This window comes from Gadus macrocephalus, chromosome 4, assembly GCF_031168955.1.
Source record: "Gadus macrocephalus chromosome 4, ASM3116895v1".
Taxonomy (NCBI): domain Eukaryota; kingdom Metazoa; phylum Chordata; class Actinopteri; order Gadiformes; family Gadidae; genus Gadus; species Gadus macrocephalus.
This window is the reverse complement of record NC_082385.1, coordinates 33,612,018-33,635,686: the sequence shown is the minus strand read 5'-3', so window position 1 is coordinate 33,635,686 and position 23,669 is coordinate 33,612,018. Positions and strand designations below refer to the sequence as shown.

The following is a 23,669-nucleotide window of genomic DNA, read 5'->3' as shown; positions in this document are numbered from 1 at the left end:
CGAGTAGCAGATCTTACAGCAGCAGGCAGCGATACGATCTGGTCAGCGGGGGATTTCCTCTTGCTTTTGGAAAGCTTGCTGCGTTTGAAGTACTAGTGCACCCCCTGCTGGTAAAAGTGAGTCACACACACACACACACACACACACACACACACACACACACACACACACACACACACACACACACACACACACACACACACACACACACACACACACACACACACACACACACACACACAAAAAGAAGAAGTGTAACATTCATTACACATTTATAAAAAAATTATGCACCGTTTTCAGGACATAAGTGTAAATATAAGACCTCATGTAGACTGTCTTGTTTCTCTCCAGTAATCACATTCAAAATTCCTCAAAACGAAAAGAAAGACAGAAAATAAAGCCTCCCAAATAAGTACTTGATGGAAACCATCAAAGGTAATTTTGTGTGGAGCTGTTGGAGCGGCTGGACGACAGGTCCCCGGTGAGGTCGGGGACGTAGTGCAGAGTTAAAAGTTACATATTTTAACTTTCATTATTTACATACAAAGCCTATGGCCCTAAATGATGTAGTTAGCGGACCAATCACAGCCCTTGCTGCTGCCTCGCCTCGACCCAAGGTTAGTAATGAGAAGAGGCGCCGTAAGGGGGGGGGGGGGCTCAGAGCACACTATTGGTATTATTATCATACGAAGGTTAATGTCACCCAACTGAAAATTAGAAACTAGTGTGGCTGTTTGTTGCAAAAGGTCTGTTGGAGATGATACGCGTCCTGGTGGGGGGTGCCGTCCAGGAGAACCCCCAGAGTGTGGGTGGAGGTGTCTGGATGAACCTGGGCTCTCATTGGCCGCCCCCAGCACCAGCGTCCAATCAGACTCGTCCAGGGCAGGCGGCTTAAACCCGCCCTCCTCCACACACTCTCCCACAATAAACCAACACGTTTAATTATATAATAGACATAATAACATGCCGTGCATACGAACAGTTCTGGGCTGCTCGTTATCTCAATTTGCATTTCAACGGCCACGTTGAAGACGGCTTTAGTTTGCTCTTTTAAATCCTTGCAGGCAAATGCAGTCGGTGCAATATCCAAATACAGAGGACTCTGCTCATGGAGTGCACGGGAACGCTGGGTTGCAGAGCGAGAGAGAACTAAAGCCAGAGAGGGTGAGAGAAGGAGAGAAAGAGCAAGCGAGACAGTAAGACAGAAACGATTGAGTGGGAAGAGAATGCAGTGTTTATCCAGTGCTACGGAGCACAGTGGAAGAGAGAGCAGAGACAGAACAAGAGAGAGAGAGCAGAGACAGAACAAGAGAGAGAGAGCAGAGACAGAACAAGAGAGAGAGAGCAGAGACAGAACAAGAGAGAGAGAGCAGAGACAGAACAAGAGAGAGAGAGCAGAGACAGAACAAGAGAGAGAGAGCAGAGACAGAACAAGAGAGAGAGAGCAGAGACAGAACAAGAGAGAGAGAGCAGAGACAGAACAAGAGAGAGAGAGCAGAGACAGAACAAGAGAGAGAGAGCAGAGACAGAACAAGAGAGAGAGAGCAGAGACAGAACAAGAGAGAGAGAGCAGAGACAGAACAAGAGAGAGAGAGCAGAGACAGAACAAGAGAGAGAGAGCAGAGACAGAACAAGAGAGAGAGAGCAGAGACAGAACAAGAGAGAGAGAGCAGAGACAGAACAAGAGAGAGAGAGCAGAGACAGAACAAGAGAGAGAGAGCAGAGACAGAACAAGAGAGAGAGAGCAGAGACAGAACAAGAGAGAGAGAGCAGAGACAGAACAAGAGAGAGAGAGCAGAGACAGAACAAGAGAGAGCAGAGACAGAACAAGAGAGAGAGAGCAGAGACAGAACAAGAGAGAGAGAGCAGAGACAGAACAAGAGAGAGAGAGCAGAGACAGAACAAGAGAGAGAGAGCAGAGACAGAACAAGAGGGAGAGAGCAGAGACAGAACAAGAGAGAGAGAGCAGAGACAGAACAAGAGAGAGAGAGCAGAGACAGAACAAGAGAGAGAGAGAGCAGAGACAGAACAAGAGAGAGAGAGCAGAGACAGAACAAGAGAGAGAGAGCAGAGACAGAACAAGAGAGAGAGAGCAGAGACAGAACAAGAGAGAGAGAGCAGAGACAGAACAAGAGAGCTCAACAATGGTCTCGGTTCATCAAGGATAGTGGGTGTGATGATAAGATATGATCAACTTAAACCATCTCGAAACTGCATCAATCCTGTAATACATGGGTTTCTATAAAATGGTGATATGGCTACATGGCACTCAATGAAAGATACCATCACGACACGATCTGGAAAGCATTCTATTGCTATCCATCATGTGAATACAAGTTTTAATTTTTCTTCTTTTTAGCTGATCTATAAAGCTGATCTTCCAAGTTAGCAATAATCCAAATATAATCCCTTGGCTGTTCCATTTCAGAAATCTCTGTTCCATACAAAACCTTAAATATTGAAATATGCATTCTAAATGTCAATCAGTGAAGAAATTATTTTTTTGAAACAGTTGAGGCATTCAATAACTTATCAAAGGAAACTAAGTTGTTCTCTTTATTTCAAGAATTAAAGACATAGAAATAAAACATGACCGATATTTTATATAGTATTTATATAGCATATTCTCACAATCTCCACATTTCACTCAAAGGACTAATGCAACGTCAACCAGATCTGCTCATATGGATGTTCAATGATTATATTCTAAAGTAAATAAATTACTTCTACCTACGCTTTTACACGTTCAAGCTATTACAGCACTAATTCCATAGATATACATCTTCCGTGAGTTTGTAAGCAAAATGCAGAACTGGCTAGCTACCACAGACAAGCTCTGTGCTAAAGCATTCAGAATCTTCACTACAGGATTACTTGGGAATCAGTAGTTGCATTCTCCAGCGAGACAAACCTAGTTTTTACAAGTTGGTTTCACTCTTGTTGTACTAAAGAAGCGCACCTTTTTCCCTCCTGTCGGACCTGCAGACAACAGATACAAGAAGGTTAATAAAAGTTCTGCAAAAGACAAAGAGCTCATTTCACTCCTTGTTCAGACTTCTAGGTGGAGCTTAGTACTTGAGAGATCTTTCATTTTTCCAGTTTTCCCAAAAAGGAAGCTTCAACCTCTTTGCTTCAAACCTGTTTCAAACTTTTCATCATGTCAGACATTCAAAGAAGTTGAGTGAAAAATAAGATCTTATTTGAGAGTCCCTTGTACGTGTATTGTATGTCGCACACGTTGGTGCAAGCCTGCAGATTTGAAGGAGGTTCAGCGATTTGGCTGATCGGGACCTGGTTATGGGTCTATAGACTGGACACCGACCTGTGAAACAGACGAAGTTGAGATGTTCCCCACAAAAGCGTTGCCTCCATGTGGAACGTTCTGTGCTGGAAATGCCCCCACAGGGGCTGGGCTCCTGCGAGGCCTCGTCCCACTGGGTGAAGTCCATTGGGTCACCCGACATCCAAAACCAAGAGCTTCCTAGAATAGACCTACAGACAAGGAAAGAGTTTAAAGTGTTACCCGGGTGGAATAGCAGAGACAAATGTTGAACTTTGCTTATTTTAATGTTAATGAATAGAAGACCAAGTGATCGGATGGACAGACAGATGATCATAAGGACAGACCTTTATGCTTAAAAGACACTTTAGGCTCAGTTATGGTTCCACTTCGACGCAACATAACGACCACGCAGACGCTTCGACGCAGTCGTGGACCTGTTTTGGTTCTGCGCCGGGTTTTAGTGAGCGGACCAATCACAGCCCTCGCTGCGGCGTCGCCTCGACGCAAGGTTCCACTTTTTGGGAGGCTCTTGAGGCGGAGGCAAGGACGTCATTGGTCAGTGAACCCCCCTTGCGTTGCGTCAACGTGGACCCATAACTGAGCCGTAAGGCCTGGCCAGTACCTGCGCAGGCCCACCCAGAGATGGCTGGTTAGCGGGAAGGGGGCACGAGCCACCAGATCGTCCACTATCTCCTGCTCCGCCGGGCCCCTGAGAGTCAGCAGGTCCCAGTGATAGTCTCTGCAGTAGAACAGGGCGTCTGACCAGCACAGCCGCTTCCCCACCAGGGTGACGTTCATCCCCACCCCCGGAGTGCTGATGGAGGGGGGAGGGGGGGCCAACTCTAGGGGACCAAAAGACAGCGTTGGGGTGAGGGACCTCCACTCTTGGCCCTGTAAGCGTACAATAAGGTAACTTTGAGCCAGACACCTAATCCCTCCCTAATATTCTACTGAAGATCCCATATCTGCTTTTTTGAGGTTAATAATTGCATTTGGGGGTAGGCTACTACTAGAATAGGGTTATATGCATGTATGTTAGAAATACCTCATACTATTCTCACATTGTTTCATTTCTGCAAAACCGATTTCTGCGTTTCTCTCGGTGGGCGCGGAACTCCCCCTGGCTCAGACTTAGATCTTCTAGTTTAGCAGACATAAAACATGCATACAGTACATACATCTGTGACGGCCACAGATGTATGTATGTATGTAGCCACACAATCTAAATGAATGGAAAAGGCGAAAAAGCATGATATAACCCCTTTAAGGCCTTTGGTAGACACAAACGTTAAAAAGCGTCATAGTGACACTAAATTAATCACTTGTGTGGGACGTTTAGAAACACTTTATTTGTAAAAAGGGACGGTCACACTCAAATCTCAGCACACTTGAACTGTGAAAACAGACAGCGTACACTTCTGCTCCGTCTGCAGTCATAAAAGTCATGTTTAGCATCAACACAAGTTGATGATGTAAGCAACAGGCTACATTTGAATTTGCCAGAACCTCTCGACCGACGCCATACAGTCGCTTTGCATAATATTAAACCGGGTTGGGTTCCAAACCACACAGGTATAACCGGAAACCGTGTTACCCTAACCAAAAGTTGCAGTCATTCACCCATCCCCACACCAATGATGACGTTGATTGATAGAATGGGTTCCTACCTCCGTACACTTTGACCTCACACAACACCAAGAATGTAGTGTTTGTAGTGGGCTTGTAGAAGTTGACATACACTCCTTCCATTCCCCAGCAATGGACAGTCTGAGTCAAGCCGTCGGGGACATCGTGGATGATGGCACACCTGAGGGAGAGAGAATCAATCCCATTTTATCACTGCAACTAAAATAAGTCTGCCGTTTAGAGAAAACCGGGGTTAAAAAATGTACATGCCATACTCGGCCAACCAGTTTTCTCATTCACAATGACAGTAGGCTACTTAAAAAGGATCATAAAGTGGCCGTGTAGCTCCATGGGGATTACAGAATAAGTTGAAACAGGGGGTTGACTTACACTCTTAACTATTTAGTCATTTAAACTTTCATCCAAAGACACTTTATCCAACCCACTACATGTTGGCTGGGGGTCGAACCCAATTAGAGAGGAGGTTGGTATCGTGACTCACCTCGGGTTGTCGTTGCCGTTGTTGACCAGTGAATTGCCGATGTGTATTTCCACGCCGTCGAGCCACTTCCTTGTTGAGTGCATATTAGTGATCTCGATCACAGACACCCTGTACACACCGTCCAGCTGGAGCCTCCACCACGGATTGACCGTGTAATTGGTTGCAGCGCAGCTGTCCCTCAGAGCAGGGCTGCAGCTCCCATCGATGGCCAGTCCAGCGCTCCGGCCCGAATAGGTGGAAGACTGAACGGCCGCGCCTCTCAGCGGCACGTCAATGCTGGATGCAGCTTGGGAGCGAGTGAGACCACAGAGCAGAGTTTAGTCAAGTTGCGTTCTACGGTTCAAAAAACGCATGACTTGTGTGTCTAGATAACTTGCTTCACATGTAAATACCTGAACATCGAGGTGACTCCCGCAGGTGGATGAGAACACCTGGTGCATGAGGAAATACATGATCGGTACATCAGGGATAAAACCAGGACAGGGTGTTCTGTGATTGGAAGGGAGGGGAGGGGGGGGGGGGGGGGGGGGGCGAGGTAAAGGTGCTTCAGCTAATACCAAAGGTACCATTACCAACAATGTGGATTACCTACCGATGAAACTGCAGATGAGACGACTGGACCCCATGGTACTGCAGAAACAAAATCCTCAGTGACTAACTTATTGATGACGCTAGCCTCTAGTCTAGATACACACCCCCCGATCGAATAATCAGATCAAAGTGAAAAGAATAAATCGCTTAAATGTTACAATAACTACTTATTAATGATACTACTGTAATCCGTGGAGTTCAACCAATGAGGAGGTCGCGAGTACAGAGGTGCTGGAGATCCGATTAACGTTGTAACTCCAGTTTGAAGAGGATACTCACTAGCTGAGCTCCGCCGTCCTCCTGGGATGTGTGAGCATTTACATCTATTTTCAGTGACAGATTTGCCTTCTCATTTGCAAATACATCAGCCGACCGGCAGCTTATTTCGAGTGTATGAAAAACAGGTTTCCATGATCTTCATCGGGAGGTGTGGAATGGCAGTGCTTGGTGAGGAAATCAGTTGATCCGGTACGTCTAGGGGAGAAAAGGTCATGGAACGAACGCATGCAACGCGTTCGTAGATGAAACTCAACCAAACTGACTCTAAAAACAGCGCCGTGTGCAGCGCAGCAATAGAAATAGTGATGCATCTTCTGTCATGACAATGGGGCCTAGTAAAACACTATGCTCACAACAACGGGAATTATGGTTGAAAATACCCCTTGTTGTGGCTGAGGCTTTCCTTATTCAAATCGCCATCATATTGGCTCATGTTCATAAAACTCAATTTGATTTCATTTGTGTAGACCTCAATCACAGTTACAAAAGGGACAATGGGGACAGACAATATAGTTTTGACCCGTTTGATGCTAATTCTTCAGCAGAAAAAAAAATGGACTCGAATGAACGAGTCCGGTTGCATCTGTGCAAACGTGCACGCTACTGTTAAGCAGTAGCGTGTCGTGGGGTTGAAGTCCGGGCCTTCAGTAACGAACTGCACCAACGGCCAACGCCCAAACACTCACCAAATAATATGCAAAACTGAATAACGTCCACAACAAGACAGTTGATCGTCAGCAACAACAACAGCGCACACGCACGCCACTTTGCATCACCGCAGAGCTGGAGTAATGCTGCATCACCGTGCCAGTGAGTCAACAACAAAGACAGTGGAGTGAGTGTGGCCTTCACAGACGGAGGTGGACACCGTGTTCTTTCTTTCTGGTCTTCCTGGCTTTCATTCCATGCGGATCGCTGTACGAATAGCACCAGCGGCGAGCCGCGGTACGGCGTCCATGTCTGTCCTGTAACACTGTGATGGTGTCGGGACATCGTGGGAGGACACCCTCTCTCTAGTGCGGGGCGAGCAGCACACTGCGGCCGTCCGTCCCTCCTCCGTCTCTAGATTTGTGTTCCCAGAAGACTACGGCGGTCATGTGAGTCCGCAGACTGGGCGAGCGGCGCACGCCACTGGTTCAACGTGCACTGCTCGATGGTTTAATGATGGCTTCAGGTTGAAGACGGCGTGTAGTGGGGCCCAAGCTTTAGACGGGGCCCCACACTGAGTTACCTGGGCAGGAAGAGACGGCCTGTTTCATTCTGTGTTGTTTTTAATCATTTGTTTGTTTGTTTTCTTTTGCAGGCGTCGCCACGGTGCACACACACACACACACACACACACACACACACACACACACACACACACACACACACACACACACACACACACACACACACACTACACAAGTGGCTCCACTTAGCCTCTGAGCAGCGGGTACATTATTTCAATTTTTTTATTGATATTTTTTGCCTAAACACTGTGTGTGTGTGTGTGTGTGTGTGTGTGTGTGTGTGTGTGTGTGTGTGTGTGTGTGTGTGTGTGTGTGTGTGTGTGTGTGCCTGCGTGTCCATATTCCATACGCTACATCCAATCAGAATGCACCACATCCCCCTGAGTTCTCTGTCCTGCACACCCACATGCTCCGCCTCCTCTCCACCGTCTCTTCCTTATAAGGATTGACTTGATTCTTGAACTGGAATGATGTGGAGCTGCACAGCTCCTTCACAACGGACCGCCGCAGATCCGGACCATCCTCCTCCTCTCATGGTGTGATCCCCCCAACTTCATAGCAAGTCTCGATTGTTGACATAAAAAAAGAAAAATCCAGTTGATGATAATCTAAAAGTATTGGTGGTCTAGCGGTTAAGTGGCTCGACCAATAATTAGAGGATGGTAGGTTCTACTCCCACCTAAGACGACGTTGAGGTGCCCTTGAGCAAGGCACCTGCACCCCTGAGCGCCGTACTCTGTGGCTGCACGCTCCGAGTGTGGTACTAGTAATAGTAGCACCTGGATGGGTTAAATGCAGGGAAGGAATTTCCCCAAGGGCCTTAATAAAGGTTTAATTATTACTATTATAACGAGCGTGAGCGCCATTGCACCACAGTGATCCACTAGAGCTGGACTCCCCCAGTGGGAGTTCAACTGTACAATTATTTTAGATTCAGAAATCTAAATGTGTTGACCTTTGACATGTGAACACACATAGTGTGTTTCCACGTACGACAACAATGAACACAATCCTAGATGAGCTAGAGAGGAGAGCAGCGGTAGGAGAGAGGAGAGGAGAGGAGGAGGAGAAGAGAGAGGAGGAGCAGGAGAGAGAGGAGAAGAGGAAAGAGAAGAAGGAGGAGGGAGAGGAGGAGGAGAGGAGAGAGAAGAAGGAGGAGAGAGAGGAGAGGATGGAGGACAGGAGAGGGAAGCTGACAAGACAAAGTCTCGGCACTCAGACACATGGGGAGAATCTTTTAGATTCTGTGCATGGACCCCATTAAACGAAATTCAAACCATTGCCATTCAATTGGGATACTTTCTTCGACTACAGAAGGGGTGTACGCAGATAGTACAGTGCACCCTCTCCTTATGTATATGTCAAAACAACAAATGCATCCAAGGGTAATTGTAGTGTACTAAGTAATATACATCTGCCTAAAGAAGCTATTTTGTGTGAAGATGCCACTTGTACGAGGGTAGGGCATGAGAGAGACCTCTGTTCCATGTATGACAATGTGGTGTCGGCCCTGTATGATGGTGGTAAACCTTTTCATAAACATGACACACAGAACAAGAAGTCTAACAGTGGACCCGGCTGGAATGAGCATGTAGCGATGGATCATACTGAGGCTTGTGAAGCTTATAAACTCTGGATCAAGGCTGGAAAACCTCAGCAAGGATCTGAGCTTGAGCATTAAATGCTTGCCAATGCCAGATCCAAGTATGCTGTGCGTTTCATATCCCTAAATGAGCAATACATCTTATACCGTTGGAAAGCCTGTTTAGCTCCCTTTCAAATGGCGCCCCATTGTAAGGGACAGGCATTTGTGGGATGAGCAGCAGCGCTCAGTGTGTGGGTTGCGCCCATGAAAAATATGCAAAATCTTTTCTGCCATTGCCAAACAGGTTATTGTGCGGTTGCTATTGACACTTGTTTTGAGCTGTTGGTACGCCCAGGTGCTGCCAAGCAGGTGCCTGACTGGGCAACTTCAAGCTGGCGTTCTGCAAAACCAAGTTGCGGCATTATTTGGAGTGAGCCCTGGTACCCTCTCCAAACTGGAGGCTAAGATCCATATAACGGGGGACGCCTGGAGACGGAGAGAGGAGTGATGACAAGTGGGGCAACCCCGATCGGCGGCGGCTGAGTTATTCAAAGGAGACGCTCAAACAGGGGTTGCAGGTCAGCGACCCCCCCCCACTGTGCTCACACACAAGGGGAGAAGCTTGACATGTAGCAACTGTACGTTTTGTCTTACACATGTTGGGTTGTTGTATGGTGGACATTAAGAGTCATTGACTCATCAGCTGTTTTTCCATTTTTATTAACATCAGAAAAGTATTTTTACATTTGATTATGTTGGCATTCATGATTACGAAGTATAAACTAACAATAATGTTGAGATGATTATGAAATACACATCAAACCTTAAAACCATGCTATTCATGACTGCAACCATTAAAAATTGTATGGCAGTAAACCTTAAAAGACTGGACAAAACAGACAATGAAGAATATAATGTTATCTAATAATTTAGAATGGGTTATCATTTATAATAGTCAGGGTTCACTTCCTACTGAATTACTCCTTGTTATATGACAGCAGTAAGATATGAATACAGTTCTCTCAGATCTCACATGGTAGAGATTCTAATTCATGAAACAACAATAGTTGTTTTGGTCGTTTGATTATTTTATTAACAAACAAAGTTCCTAATCTATTTGATTGACAGGTAAGATGATCAGGGGGGCAGAGTTGTTACCTCCATAATCATGGTTGCCTGGGCAGAGGAATGGATAGATAGACTCAGTAAAGCTGCAGCCAGTAGCAGAGTAGATATGAACCCTGGCTTCCACATCATAGAAGGAGACTAGACCCTCGTCATAATCAACAAACACCCCCACCTTCTGGAGCTCGGCTCTCAGAGGGAGACGGACAGCAGGGTTATCTCTAAATAACAACACATCATTGTTGTACCAAAGAGTCCATAAACCCGTCTCAGGGGTTGCTATGATCAGATCTTTTCTGTTGTTGGACTCTCTGGCCACTCCTACAGTCCATCCAGTCTTGTCTTTAACCTGAACCTCAAAGTAAAATCTCCCTGAGGAGAAGCTCTGCATCGTGAGAACACTTAGAACCTGTGTAAATCTCTTAGGGTTGTTTGGGAGGGCCTTCACTACACCTCCATCATGTACCTGTTTCCCATCCTCAGACAGGATGAGACAGGGATGAGCTGTATCGGGATCCAGAGTCACATCTACTTCATACTGCTGGACCCTCTTCAGTTCAGCATCACTCAGCTTCTTCATCTCCATGTTCAGTGTCTCCTCCAGCTGATCCAGGGATCTCCTCAAGGTCCCTACGTATGACGGAGGACGGACCTCCATGGTCCAGTCCCTGGTGGGTGGAGGATCCTTCAGGGATCTGAAGGCCTGGAGGAAGTGGAGGTGGTCTTCAGTGTGTGACAGCTGGTTCACCTCGAACCATCTATTGGTCAGATCTTCTATTTCCTGCTCCAGCTCTTTGATGAGGTCTTCAGCTTGTTTCTCAGTGGATTTCAGTTTCTCTTTAACCATTTGGTTGAGGACATCTTGGCACTTTTTAATGCAGCGCTTCAGAGCAGTGAGGATGTGCACACCATCGGCTATCTCTCTGTCTGCATCTGCTTTGCTGCGGTTAACTGTGTCTTCAATCTCCTGAATATTATTTAGTCTCTCCTGGATCATCTGCTGGACTTCAGCCTCCATCTTCCCCAGCTGGGCCGTCTTCACTTCATACTCCTCCTTTAGAGATACAACAGGATGGGACTTGTGGTCTGTCTCTTTGCAGAACTGACACACAAACACCTGTTCAGTCTGGCAGAAGAGCTCCAGAAGTCGGTTGTGTTTCTTACACATCCTGTCTTCCAGACGGTCCGTAGGCTCGACCAGCCGATGTTTCTTCAGGACTGCTACTCTCTGATGTGGCTCCAGGTGGGTTTGGCAGAAAGACATAAAACACACTAGGCAGGACTTCACAGCCTTCAGCTGGTTCCCAGTACAGACGTCACAAGAAACATCAGCTGGTCCAAAACAAGGCTGCTCTTTTATTCGTACAGAAGTTCCAAACCGATCAACCATCTCTGATAAGAGGATATTGACACGTACATCGGGTCTTGTGTTGAAAAGCTCATTGCAAAAGGGGCACTTGACTTCTTCATCCCAGTACTTTGTAATACAGGTTCTGCAGAAGTTGTGTCCACATGGTGTGGTAACTGGATTGCTTAACACATCCAGACAGATGGAACATGAAAAGTTCTCTTCAGACCAGGAAGCGTCGGCGCAGGCCATTCCTAGACACAGACGACAAGGTTTATGGATTGAGCAATCCCATTATTTTTGTTATTCCTAACTGCAAAAGTGTTTTTAACTCATCTCAAAGTTGTGCTGCTTTACTCACCTTGTTGTTGTTTCTGTCTGTCGGACTATTTAATGCGTGTTATTATCTCCTGAAAGAGAGAACTGTTTGCCCGTCGGGGTGCTTTAGGTTTCGTTTCCTCAACATGACGTCCTCTCCCCTCCTCTCCTAACACCTGGCTCCGCCCCTTCGGCACGTGAGTGCAGCACTTCATTCATTCACTGTGTCGGCCTCTTCAAATGCGTTGATGTGTTTTCTCTTCTTTCTGGAGTTAAGAGAGAGCCAAAGATCAGTTACTGTGCATGTTTTGCATGCACATTACATATATGTAAATACCGGTTTGACTTGTCTCTACTATAGTCTACTACCTGTGCCCTGGCGCATACAAGCAGCAGTCCCATAATCAAACTGGCAGATGCAAACCATAGGAAGTGAACCCTGACTATTATAAATGATAACCCATTCTAAATTATTAGATAACATTATATTCTTCATTGTCTGTTTTCTCGAGTCTTTTAAGGTTTACTGCTATACAATTGTTTATGGTTGCAGTCATTTATAGCATGGTTTCAGGATTTTATTTCATTATCATCTAAAAATTGTTCGTTTATAGTTCGGAATCATGAATGCCAACATCATCGAATGTAAAAATACTTTTCTGATGTTAATAAAAATGGAAAAACAGCTGATGAGTCATTGACTTAATATACACCATACAACAACCCAACATGTGTAAGACAAAGGTCAGTTACTACATGTCAAGATTCTCCCCATGTGTGTGAGTACTGTGACTTTGTCTTGTTATCTCTCCTTTTAGTTTCTCCTCTCTCCTTCCGCTCCTATCTCCTATGTCTGCTCTCCTTTCTAGCTCATCCAGGATTGTGTTAAGTATTGTTTTTCATCCACATTACATATGTGTGACTAAACGTTTGACTTGTCTTCACTATAGTCTACTACCTGTGCCCTGGCGCATACAAGCAGCAGTCCCATAATCAGTGTTGTGAGCGACACCCAGTGGCGGGAGCGGGTATCAGCACAGAGGGGCGGGACCTTCTTTGTGGGCCCCTAATCCTACTCTTTTGTACTACACTTAATTTGACTACTTATTTAATATTGTGAGACAAGATTCTCTTTTTTGCATTTCATCGCATGATTAAGGCACAAATTACTTTCTTTCTTTCATTCTTTTGATCTGCCATTCAGGTAAGAGTCGTCTGCGGTCTCTTTCTCACACACAGTATAAATAGAATTGCATCGTTGAATAACATGAAGGTGTTAAATGAATACAACGTGTATATGGCGTCGGCTTGGTGGCTGGTGTGTCGAGGATAGCCGCCGCAGACAGAGTGGGAGACGTCTTCCACTGTCGCTCTCCAAGGTGCTGAACTTCAGCCTCTATCTTCCCCAGCTGGGCCATCTTCACTTCATATTCCTCCATTAGATGTACAACAGGATGGGACCTGTGGTCACCCTCTGTGCAGAACTGACATACACACACCTGATCCGTAATGCAAAAGAGCTCCAGAGGTTGATTGTGTTTCTTACACATCCCGTCTTCCAGACGGTCCATAGGCTCGACCAGCCAATGTTTCTTCAGGACTGCGACTCTCTGATGTGGCTCCAGGTGGGTTTGGCAGTAAGAGATAAAACACACTAGGCAGGACTTCAAAGCCTTCTCTCTCTCTCTCTCTCTCTCTCTCTCTCTCTCTCTCTCTCTCTCTGTCTCTCTGTCTCTGTCTCTGTCTCTCTCTCTCTCTGTCTCTCTCTCTCTCTCTCTCTCTCTCTCTCTCTCTCTCTCTCTCTCTCTCTCTCTCTCTCTCTCTCTCTCTCTCTCTCTCTCTCTCTCTCTCTCTCTTTTTATAAACGGTTCATAAGCAGTTTTAATAAACGGTGACTCAACAGTTCCAGGAATCCTTTGGGTGATTTGAATCTCTCGTCCCTGGTGGCTCGACCGGTAGAGCTGGCAGTTGGTGCCGGGCCCTCAGAGAACCACAGAACGGCCCGCAGTTCAGGGAGGAACTGAATTCATGAATTAATTCAGGACTTTTAACCGATACTTCAAGCAGCCATCTTTCCTACACCATTTACAGATCGCTTTCCATTATTTCAAATAGTTCTTCAAATAGTTCTTCCTGCAATGTGTTCCACGTTTGTACACGTTGATTCCCACGTTTGTACACGTTGATTCCCTAAACAAGGCGGTCGGTGGCTTTCGCGAGTGACGTCATCACTCGGCCGAAGTTCAGCACCTTGGAGAGCGACAGCGGAAGACGTCTCCCACTCGGTCTGCTGCGGCTATCCTCGACACACCAGCCACCAAGCCGACGCCATAAACACGTTGCATTCATTTAACACCTTCATGTTATTCAACGATGCAATCCTAATAATACTGTGTGTGAGAAAGAGACCGCAGACGACTCTTACCTGAACGGCAGATCAAAATAATGAAAGAAAGAAAGTAATTTGTACCTTAATCATGCGATGAAATGCAGAAAAGAGTCATGTCTCACAATATTAAGTAAATAGTCAAATTAAGTGTACTACAAAAGAGTAGGATTAGGGGCCCACAAAGAAGGTTCCGCCCCTCTGTGCTGATACCCGCTCCCGCCACTGGGTGTCGCTCACAACACTGATTATGGGACTGCTGCTTGTATGCGCCAGGGCACAGGTAGTAGACTATAGTAAAGACAAGTCAAACGGGTATTTACACATATGTAATGTGCAGGTAAAACAATGCTTAACACAATCCTGGATGAGCTAGAAAGGAGAGCAGACATAGGAGATAGGAGCGGAAGAAGAGAGAGGAAGGAGAGAGGAGAAACTAAACTAAGATGAGAGGAAGGAGAGAGGAGAAACTAAGATGAGAGGAGATGACAAAACAAAGTGGGAGAATCTTGACATTTAGTAACTGTGATCTTTGTCTTACACATGTTTGGTTGCTGTATGGTGGGTATTAAAAGTCTTTGACTCATCAGCTTTTTTTCCATTTTTTATAACATCAGAAAAGTATTTTTACATTTGATTATGTTGTCATTCATGATTCCAACGTATAAACAAACAATAATGTTGAGATGGTTATGAAATACACATCAATCCTGAAACCAAGCTTTACATGACTGCAACAATTAAAAATTATATAGCCATAAACCTTAAAAGACTGGAGAAAACAGACAATGAAGAATATAATGTTATCTAATCATTTAGAATGGGTTATCATTTATAAAATCATCCTACTTAATTACTGCTTGTTATATGACAGCAGTAAGATATTAATAGTTCTCTCAGATCTCACATGGTAAAGATTCTAATTCAGGAAACAACATTAGTTGTTTTGGTCGTTTGATTATTTTATTAACAGACAAAGGTCCTACTCTGTTTGATTGACAGGTGAGATTATCAGGGGGGCAGAGTTTATACCTTCCCCATGTAAACATGGGCAGAGGAATGGATAGAGAGGCTCAGTAAAGCTGCAGCCAGTAGCAGAGTAGATATGAACCCTGGCTTCCACATCATAGAAGGAGACCAGACCCTCATCATAATCAACAAACACCCCCACCTTCTGGAGCTCAGCTCTCAGAGGGAGACGGACAGCAGGGTTATCTCTAAATACCAACCCATCCTTGTAGGAGAAGAGAGTCCAGTAACCTGTCTCAGGGATCTCTATGGTCAGATCTTTTCTGTTGATGGACTCTCTTGCCACTCCTACATGCCACGCAGTCTTGTCTTTAACATGAACCTCAAAGTAAAATCTCCCTGAGGAGAAGCTCTGTCTCGTGAGAACACGTATTTTTTTTGTAAATCTCTTAGGGTTGTATGGGAGGGCCGTTGCTACACCTCCATCATGTACTTGTTTCCCATCCTCAGACAGGATGAGCTGGGGATGAGCTGTATCAGGATCCAGAGTCACATCTACTTCATACTGCTGGACCCTCTTCAGCTCAGCATCACGCAGCTTCTTCATCTCCATGTTCAGTGTCTCTTCCAGCTGATCCAGGGATCTCCTCAAGGTCCCTACGTATGACGGAGGACGGACCTCCACCGTGGTCCAGTCCCTGGTGGGTGGAGGATCCTTCAGGGATCTGAAGGTCTGGAGGAAGTGGAGGTGGTCTTTAGTGTGTGAGAGCTGCTTCACCTCTGAGCTTCTATTGGTCAGACCTTCTATCTCCTGCTCCAGCTCTTTGATGAGGTCTTCAGATTGTTTCTCTGTGGATTTCAGTTTCTCTTTAACCATTTGGTTGAGGTCATCCTGGCACTTTTCAATGCAGCGCTTCAGAGCAGTGAGGACGTGCACACCATCGGCTATCTCTCTGTCTGCATCTGCTTTGCTGCGGTTAACTGTGTCTTTAATCTCCTGAATATTATTTAGTCTCTCCTGGATCATCCGCTGAACTTCAGCCTCTATCTTCCCCAGCTGGGCCGTCTTCACTTCATATTCCTCCGTTAGACGTACAACAGGATGGGACCTGTGGTCTTTCACTCGGCAGAACAGACACACACACACCTGTTCAGTCTGGCAGAAGAGCTCCAGAAGTCGGTCGTGTTTCTTACACATCCTGTCTTCCAGAAGGTCCATAGGCTCGACCAGCCGATGTTTCTTAAGAACTGCGAATCTTTGATGTGGCTCCAGGTGGGTTTGGCAGTAAGAGATAAAACACACTAGGCAGGACTTCATGGCCTTCAGCTGGGTCCCAGTGCAGACGTCACAGGGAACTTCTCCGGGTTTAACACAGAGCTGATATTTTACTCGTTTGGATGTTTGAAACTGAGCGGCCAGCTCTGATAAGAGGGTATTAATCCGTAAATCAGGTTTTCTTTTGAAAGCCTTGTTGCAAAGAGGGCACTTGAACCGGACTTTTTCATCCCAGGTCTTTGTAATACAGTTTTTGCAGAAGTTGTGTCCACATGGTGTGGAAACTGGACTGTTGAACACATCTAGACAGATGGAACATGAAAAGTTCTCTTCAGACCCGGAAGCGTTAGCAGAGGCCATTCCTAGACACAGACGACAGGGTTTATGTATTGAGCAAGTCCCTTCTTTTTTTAATTCCCTAAGGAAGAGAGGTTTTAACTTCTCTGAGAGTTATGCTGCTTTACTCACCTTGTTGATGTTTCTGTCTGTCAGTCTATTTGTTTCAAAATGTGTTTTCTTTTCCTCCTGAAAGAGAGAACTGCTTCCACTTCGGATTGACTTGGCTTCTGGGAATGTTACGTTTTGTTTCCTCATCAAGACGTCCTCTCCTCTCCTCCCCTAACACCTGGCTCCTCCCCTAACACCTAGCTCCTCCCCTAACACATGGCTCCTCCCCTAACACCTGGCTCCTCCCCTAACACCTGGCTCCTCCCCTAACACCTGGCCCCGCCAACACGGATGCACAGTTCACTGACATTCATGCGCTGTTCTTTCAAATATATTTGAAAACAGAATATAGGACAAAGCACATACAAAGAGACGGTGCAAACATTACCGGAGTCATTGTGGTGATTTAATGGTGATTTGCCGCTCTAACTGGGATTGAGAGCTATTCAAAAACAATTGACTTGAATTGACTTTCCCCGAGGCTGGTATTTTCTCTACTGTCTTCTTAAAAACAACCCTTCCCTGTGTGTCCAGGTTGTATGTGCTAGTATGGTTTGTGAGTTAATGTTGAGTTAACGCTGGTAGTTACATAAGGCTGATCCCTAACCTCATTAACCAGCTGCATCATGAGGCTCAGGGTAGGGCAGACGAACCAGACCAACAAGTTCCCAATTCAGAGACAACACAGTCAATGCCAGCGACAGCAAAAAGAAAAACTTTATTGTGCCGTGGCAGTTAACAATGTCACATTATAACCGATGTATTATGGGTAGCTTTTACGTACCAGGGACAAACAGTGTGAAAATCTGAAGTGATGGACAACTGGTTTAATGGTTTAGTTCTATTTGTTATTTAGGCTTGTCAAGGTGTGATTGAGCAACATTATTTTCCACTAATCCAATGCGGTGTTACATCATTTCAATACATGGATTTCCTTACATTCCTTTGAGTCAACTGAATGGGTGGAGTCTGCTTTCCCTCCTGGCTCCGTTCCAAGCAGGTGACCAAAAGCCATGCACTCACCTTATAGTGACTGTCCAGCTGAATCAAGCTACAGAGTTATTACAGAACTAGCTAATTGAGTACCTTTCTACCTGTGTTGTCTGGACAGCCAGATGAAAATCATATTAGCAACACCCTACACACTCCCAATATCTTTCCACACACCCCAGAGACATCTATGGACTTTCATTTATTGGACTGTGAGACCCCTGACTCTTATGGACTTATCTGTGTGCATGGACTCTTAAATGTTGTGTAAATGTTTTTATGTGCTGTTTAATGTATTTCTATGAGGATTGAAGAGATGTGTGATGCAAGACAAATTTCTGTGTAAACAGACATTAAAGTTGATCTAATGTAACCTAATCTAATAATAACTGGTCCTGCTCTTTGTTACTCTTTCACTGCAGCCATTAGTTTGGTTCAACATGATGAGAAATGCTCCGGTGTCTAAAGAACCCCGTCCAGAACCCGTCCACCCACCACTTAATCAAGCAGAATAATTTTTATTACGTTCTAAACCAATCAAGCCTTCACAGAAAAGATGAGAGAACAAGAATCACATTTTGGATGATAGGGTTGTAGGAATAAAGTGGCTTGCAGTTGAAGTTGTGACCTTGATGTTTTGAAGGAAACCAAACATGCTGTTGGAGCTGGTCCAGACTATCAGAATGTAAAGAATGCATTCTGGCTGACGTCTGGCTGACACTCGTTTTCCATTGAGACGTGGGGCTTGATTGCAGATCAGGTATTCACCGTCTTTGAGGTGGAGCCAGAACATTTGATTGATTGTAACCTGATAACCCAGAACTGCAAGTATCAGTTAACGAATGCAGTAGTATGTGTTTAAAAGAGGGCCATTTGAGGCCACATTTACCTACGTTTCTAAAATGTTCTGCATTTAAGTTGAGATTTGGACCAGGATGAATCCACATCACTACTATGTAACCCAATGCATCACCTTTCATGAAATCAAACAACGGAGAAAAAAAAGAAAAAACTTTAAGTGTTTGGTTTCGGCATGATGTCATAAAATAAGGTTCTTTATTTCCCTGTTATACACACAAACACAGCATGAAACCAGTCAGACAGTCAGTCAGACACCCTCTCTCTCTCTCCCTCTCTCTCTCTCTCTCTCTCTCTCTCTCTCTCTCTCTCTCTCTCTCTCTCTCTCTCTCTCTCTCTCTCTCTCTCTCTCTCTCTCTCTTTTTATAAACGGTGACTCAACAGTTCCAGGAATCCTTTGGATGATTTGAATCCCTCATACCTGGTGGCTCGACCGGTAGAGCTGGCAGTTGGTGCCGCGCCCTCAGAGAACCACAGAACGGCCCGCAGTTCAGGGAGGAACTCAATTCATGAATGAATTCAGGACTTTTAACCGATACTTCAAGCAGCCATCTTTCCTACACCATTTACAGATCGGTTTCCATTACTTCTATTGGCTGTCTCCATCTCCAGGTGGAACACCTGCTGGTTCAGGTATCACTTCTGATTGGCTGATAGGGTGACCCGGTCCTTCTGATTGGCTGATAGGGTGACCCGGTCCTTCTGATTGGCTGATAGGCTGACCCGGTCCTTCTGATTGGCTGATAGGCTGACCCGGTCCTTCTGATTGGCTGATAGGGTGACCCGGTCCTTCTGATTGGCTGATAGGGTGACCCGGTCCCCTGCTGATTGGCTCTGGTGCCACACACCTGTCCTGGGCTTACTGAAGCTGAACTGAAGGGACGTTCACGGGGAGCCGGCAGCCCTGGAGCCCCACGATGAACCAGGACTGTTGAGGGCCTCAGGGGCCCCGTTTGGTCGGTGTGTTTAGACTCCTCGTCCACAGGACCCCCGATGTCCCCCCTGAGGAGCCCAGACCTGGGCCTTCATCTCACTGGACGCTCTGGATACAAACGTCTGCTAATGATCACATTAGAGTTATGGTTTGGCTAACATGATCTTCTATAGTTGGAGGTGAGAGAAGGTCGAGGAACCAGACGACGAGTCTTGTTTTTAAGGACGTTGAGATTTTGTTTGGCGCTAAAAAGCTGTCAACAATTCTATGCTTTCTTTATCTTATCCCGTCTCATTCGGTGCAAATAGTTCTTCCTGCAAAGTGTTCCACGTTTGTACTTCTTTTTAAATGGAGTATGTACACCGGGGGTGATTCCCTAAACCAGGCGGTCGGTGGCTTGTCCAAAGCGTGCGTCGTCATCACTCAGCCAAAGTTCGCGGAAGACGTCTCCCACTCTGTCTGCTGCGGCAATCCTCAACACACCAGCGGCCAAGCCGACGCCATTAAGACGTTGTATTCATTTAACACCTTCAGGTTATTCAACTATGAAATTCTAATAATACTGTGTTTGAGAAAGAGACCGCAGACGACTCTTGAAAAGAAAGAAAGTAATTTTTACCTTAATCATTCGATGAAATGCAGAAAAGAGAATCTTGTCTCACAATATTAAATAAGTAGTCAAATTAAGTGTACTACAAAAGAGTAGGATTAGGGGCCCACAAAGAAGGTTCGGCCCCTCTGTGCTGATACCCGCTCCCGCCACTGGGTGTCGCTCACAACACTGATTATGGGACTGCTGCTTGTATGCGCCGGGACACAGGTAGTAGACTATAGTGAAGACGAGTCAAACGAGTATTTACACATATGTAATGTGCATGCAAAACAATACTCAACACAATCCTGGATGAGCTAGAAAGGAGAGCAGACATAGGAGATAGGAGCGGAGAAGAGAGAGGAAGGAGAGAGGAGGAACTAAGATGAGAGGATGGAGAGAGGAGTGATGACAAGACAAAGTCACAGTACTCACACACACGGGGAGAATCTTGACATGTAGTAACTGTGATCTTTGTCTTACACATCTTGGGTTGTTGTAAGGTGGACATTAAAGTCATTGACTCATCAGCTGTGTTTCCATTTTTATTAACATCAGAAAAGTATTTTTACATTTGATTATGTTGTCATTCATGATTACGAAGTATAAACTAACAATAATGTTTAGATGATTATGAAATACACATAAATCCTGAAACCACGCTATACATGACTGCAACCATTAACAATTGTATAGCAGTAAATCTTAAAAGACTCGAGAAAACAGGCAATGAAGAATATAATGTTATCTAATAATTTAGAATGGGTTATCATTTATAATAGTCAGGGTTCACTTCTTACTGAATTACTCCTTGTTATATGACAGCAGTAAGATATGAATACAGTTATCTCAGACCTCAAATAGTAGAGATTCTAATTCATGAAACAACATTATTTGTTTTGGTCGTTTGATTATTTTACTATCAAACAAAGGTCCTAGTCTGTTTGATTGACAGGTGAGATGATCAGGGGGGCAGAGTTGTTGCCTCCATAATCAAAGGGCCATGGACTGAGGAATGGATAGAGAGGCTCAGTGAATCTGCAGCCAGTAGCAGAGTAGATATGAACCCTGGCTTCCACATCATAGAAGGAGACCAGACCCTCATCATAATCAACAAACACCCCCAACTTCTGGAGCTCAGCTCTCAGAGGGAGACGGACAGAAGGGTTATCATTAAATACCAACCCATCCTTGTAGTAGATGAGAGTCCAGTAACCTGTCTCAGGGGTCGCTATGATCAGATCTTTTCTGTTGATGGACTCTCTGGCCACTCCTACATACCACGCAGTCTTGTCTTTAACCTGGACCTCAAAGTAAAATCTCCCTGAGGAGAAGCTCTGCCTCGTGAGAACACGTATGTTTTCTGTAAATCTCTTAGGGTTGTCTGGGAGGGCCTTCACTACATCTCCATCATGTACTTGTTTCCCATCCTCAGAGAGGATGAGCTGGGGAGCAGCTGTATCAGGATCCAGAGTCACATCTACTTCATACTTCTGGACCCTCTTCAGTTCAGCATCACGCAGCTTCTCCATCTCCATGTTCAGTGTCTCCTCCAGCTGATCCAGGGATCTCCTCAAGTTCCCTACGTATGACGGAGGACGGACCTCCACCGTGGTCCAGTCCCTGGTGGGTGGAGGATCCTTCAGGGATCTGAAGGTCTGGAGGAAGTGGAGGTGGTCTTCAGTGTGTGAGAGCTTCTTCACCTCTGAGCTTCTATTGGTCAGATCTTCTATTTCCTGCTCCAGCTCTTTGATGAGGTCTTCAGCTTGTTTCTCAGTGGATTTCAGTTTCTCTTTAACCATTTGGTTGAGGTCATCCTGGCACTTTTCAATGCAGCGCTTCAGAGCAGTGAGGATGTGCACACCATCGGCTATCTCTCTGTCTGCATCTGCTTTGCTGCGGTTAACTGTGTCTTTAATCTCCTGAATATTATTTAGTCTCTCCTGGATCATCTGCTGGACTTCAGCCTCTATCTTCCCCAGCTGGGCCATCTTCACTTCATATTCTTCCTTTAGAGATACAACAGGATGGGACTTGTGGTCTGACTCTGTGCAGAACTGACACACACACACCTGTTCAGCCTGGCAGAAGAGCTCCAGAAGTTGATTGTGTTTCTTACACATCCTGTCTTCCAGACGGTCCATAGGCTCGACCAGCCGATGTTTCTTCAGTCCTGCTATTCTCTGATGTGGCTCCAGGTGGGTTTGGCAGTAAGAGATAAGACACACTAGGCAGGACTTCACAGCCTTCAGCTGGGTCCCAGTACAGAAGTCACAGGGAACTTCAGCTGGTTCAACACAAGGCTGCTCATTTACTCGAACGGACGTTCCAAATCGTTCAACCATCTCTGTAAAGAGGGTATTGACCTGTAGATCAGGTCTTGTGTCGAAAAGCTTGTTGCAAACGGGACATTTGTACTTGACTTGTTCATCCCAGAACGTTGTAATACAGGTTCTGCAGAAGTTGTGTCCACATGGTGTGGAAACTGGACTGTTGAACACATCCAGACAGATGGAACATGAAAAGTTCTCTTCAGACCAGGAAGCGTTGGCACGGGCCATTCCTAGACACAGGCGACAAGGTTTATGTATTGAGCAATCCCATTATTTTTGTTATTCCTAACTGCAAAAGTGTTTACAACTTATCTCAAAGTTGTGCTGCTTTACTCACCTTGTTGTTGTTTCTGTCCGTCGGACTATTTAATGCGTGTTATTATCTCCTGAAAGACAGAACTGCTTATACGTCGGTGTGCTTTAGGTTTCGTTTCCTCAACATGACGTCCTCTCCCCTTCTCTCCTCACACCTGGCTCCGCCCCTTCGGTGCGTGAGCGCAGCACCACATTCATTCACTGTGTCGGCCTCTTCAAATGCGTTGATGTGTGTTATCTTCTTTCTGGAGTTAAGTGGGAGCCGGTGCAGAACGAGAGACATGATTCGATGGTTATTTACAACTGGGATCATCATTGTAGATCTATTCGGGTTTCCGGGGCTTCCCCGAATACTTTTTATCCAACCCCGATCCGATTTTCAACAGAAACCGGCAGAGAGCAAAGAGCTGTTCATTGGCCCTACGCTGCTGTAGGAACTCTCCACGATGTGCACGCGCAAAGTGCACACAAAAGCAGCAGAGCTGAGAGCAGCAGGCAGCGATACGGTCTGTTCAGTGGGGGATTTCCTTTTGCTTTTGGAAAGCTTGCTGCGTTTGAAGTACTAGTGCACCCCCTGCTGGTAAAAGTCACACGCACGCACGCACGCACGCACGCACACACACACACACACACACACACACACACACACACACACACACACACACACACACACACACACA

At 45.6% G+C, this 23,669-nt stretch overlaps 5 protein-coding genes across 6 annotated transcripts in view; all 5 read right to left on the bottom strand.

The window, feature by feature from the left end:
• The window catches only part of LOC132455372 (E3 ubiquitin-protein ligase TRIM39-like), a 66,941-nt gene extending 49,850 nt beyond the window's left edge, over positions 1 to 17,091 (bottom strand). Inside the window, exon 1 of the mRNA XM_060049213.1 lies at positions 16,989 to 17,091. The gene's annotated coding sequence lies outside the window, so the exon portion shown is untranslated. The remainder of the gene's footprint in view (positions 1 to 16,988) is intronic.
• LOC132455410 (lymphocyte antigen 75-like) lies at positions 2,544 to 6,341 on the bottom strand. The gene is made up of 7 exons (XM_060049283.1): positions 6,004 to 6,341; positions 5,804 to 5,842; positions 5,412 to 5,697; positions 4,951 to 5,090; positions 3,906 to 4,125; positions 3,323 to 3,492; positions 2,544 to 2,979 (listed from the first exon to the last, which is right to left on the bottom strand). The coding sequence occupies exons 1-7, from the start codon at positions 6,035 to 6,037 to the stop codon at positions 2,912 to 2,914; spliced, it is 957 nt and encodes a 318-aa protein (XP_059905266.1). The 5' UTR covers positions 6,038 to 6,341; the 3' UTR covers positions 2,544 to 2,911.
• On the bottom strand, positions 9,544 to 12,191 carry LOC132455382 (E3 ubiquitin-protein ligase TRIM39-like). The gene is made up of 2 exons (XM_060049229.1): positions 11,933 to 12,191; positions 9,544 to 11,825 (listed from the first exon to the last, which is right to left on the bottom strand). The coding sequence occupies exon 2, from the start codon at positions 11,821 to 11,823 to the stop codon at positions 10,207 to 10,209; it is 1,617 nt and encodes a 538-aa protein (XP_059905212.1). The 5' UTR covers positions 11,824 to 11,825; positions 11,933 to 12,191; the 3' UTR covers positions 9,544 to 10,206.
• Positions 15,147 to 23,126, bottom strand: LOC132455379 (E3 ubiquitin-protein ligase TRIM39-like). Of its 2 annotated transcripts, none has more exons than XM_060049225.1 (2): positions 23,012 to 23,126; positions 15,147 to 16,882 (listed from the first exon to the last, which is right to left on the bottom strand). In XM_060049225.1, the coding sequence occupies exon 2, from the start codon at positions 16,878 to 16,880 to the stop codon at positions 15,258 to 15,260; it is 1,623 nt and encodes a 540-aa protein (XP_059905208.1). In that variant the 5' UTR covers positions 16,881 to 16,882; positions 23,012 to 23,126; the 3' UTR covers positions 15,147 to 15,257. The 2 variants fall into 2 exon arrangements, with proteins under 2 accessions (XP_059905208.1, XP_059905207.1); XM_060049224.1 differs by lacking the exon at positions 23,012 to 23,126 and adding an exon at positions 16,989 to 17,080.
• Positions 20,874 to 23,140, bottom strand: LOC132455376 (E3 ubiquitin-protein ligase TRIM39-like). The gene is made up of 2 exons (XM_060049219.1): positions 23,012 to 23,140; positions 20,874 to 22,904 (listed from the first exon to the last, which is right to left on the bottom strand). Exon 2 carries the CDS (start codon positions 22,900 to 22,902, stop codon positions 21,277 to 21,279), a length of 1,626 nt encoding a protein of 541 aa, XP_059905202.1. The 5' UTR covers positions 22,903 to 22,904; positions 23,012 to 23,140; the 3' UTR covers positions 20,874 to 21,276.
• Positions 23,141 to 23,669: the final 529 nt, after the last annotated feature.

What these genes read in the sequence shown, in the direction of transcription:
- LOC132455410 (XM_060049283.1), bottom strand. Translation starts at nt 6,037, where the DNA reads ATGGGGTCCAGTCGTCTCATCTGCAGTTTCATCG. An exon ending in GGAGTCACCTCGATGTTCAG is followed by an intron (nt 5,698 to 5,803) that starts GTATTTACATGT and finishes CTCGCTCCCAAG; the next exon opens with CTGCATCCAGCATTGACGTG. An exon ending in AACGGCAACGACAACCCGAG is followed by an intron (nt 5,091 to 5,411) that starts GTGAGTCACGAT and finishes TCTCTCCCTCAG; the next exon opens with GTGTGCCATCATCCACGATG.
- LOC132455382 (XM_060049229.1), bottom strand. Translation starts at nt 11,823, where the DNA reads ATGGCCTGCGCCGACGCTTCCTGGTCTGAAGAGAACTTTTCATGTTCC.
- LOC132455379 (XM_060049225.1), bottom strand. Translation starts at nt 16,880, where the DNA reads ATGGCCTCTGCTAACGCTTCCGGGTCTGAAGAGAACTTTTCATGTTCC.
- LOC132455376 (XM_060049219.1), bottom strand. Translation starts at nt 22,902, where the DNA reads ATGGCCCGTGCCAACGCTTCCTGGTCTGAAGAGAACTTTTCATGTTCC.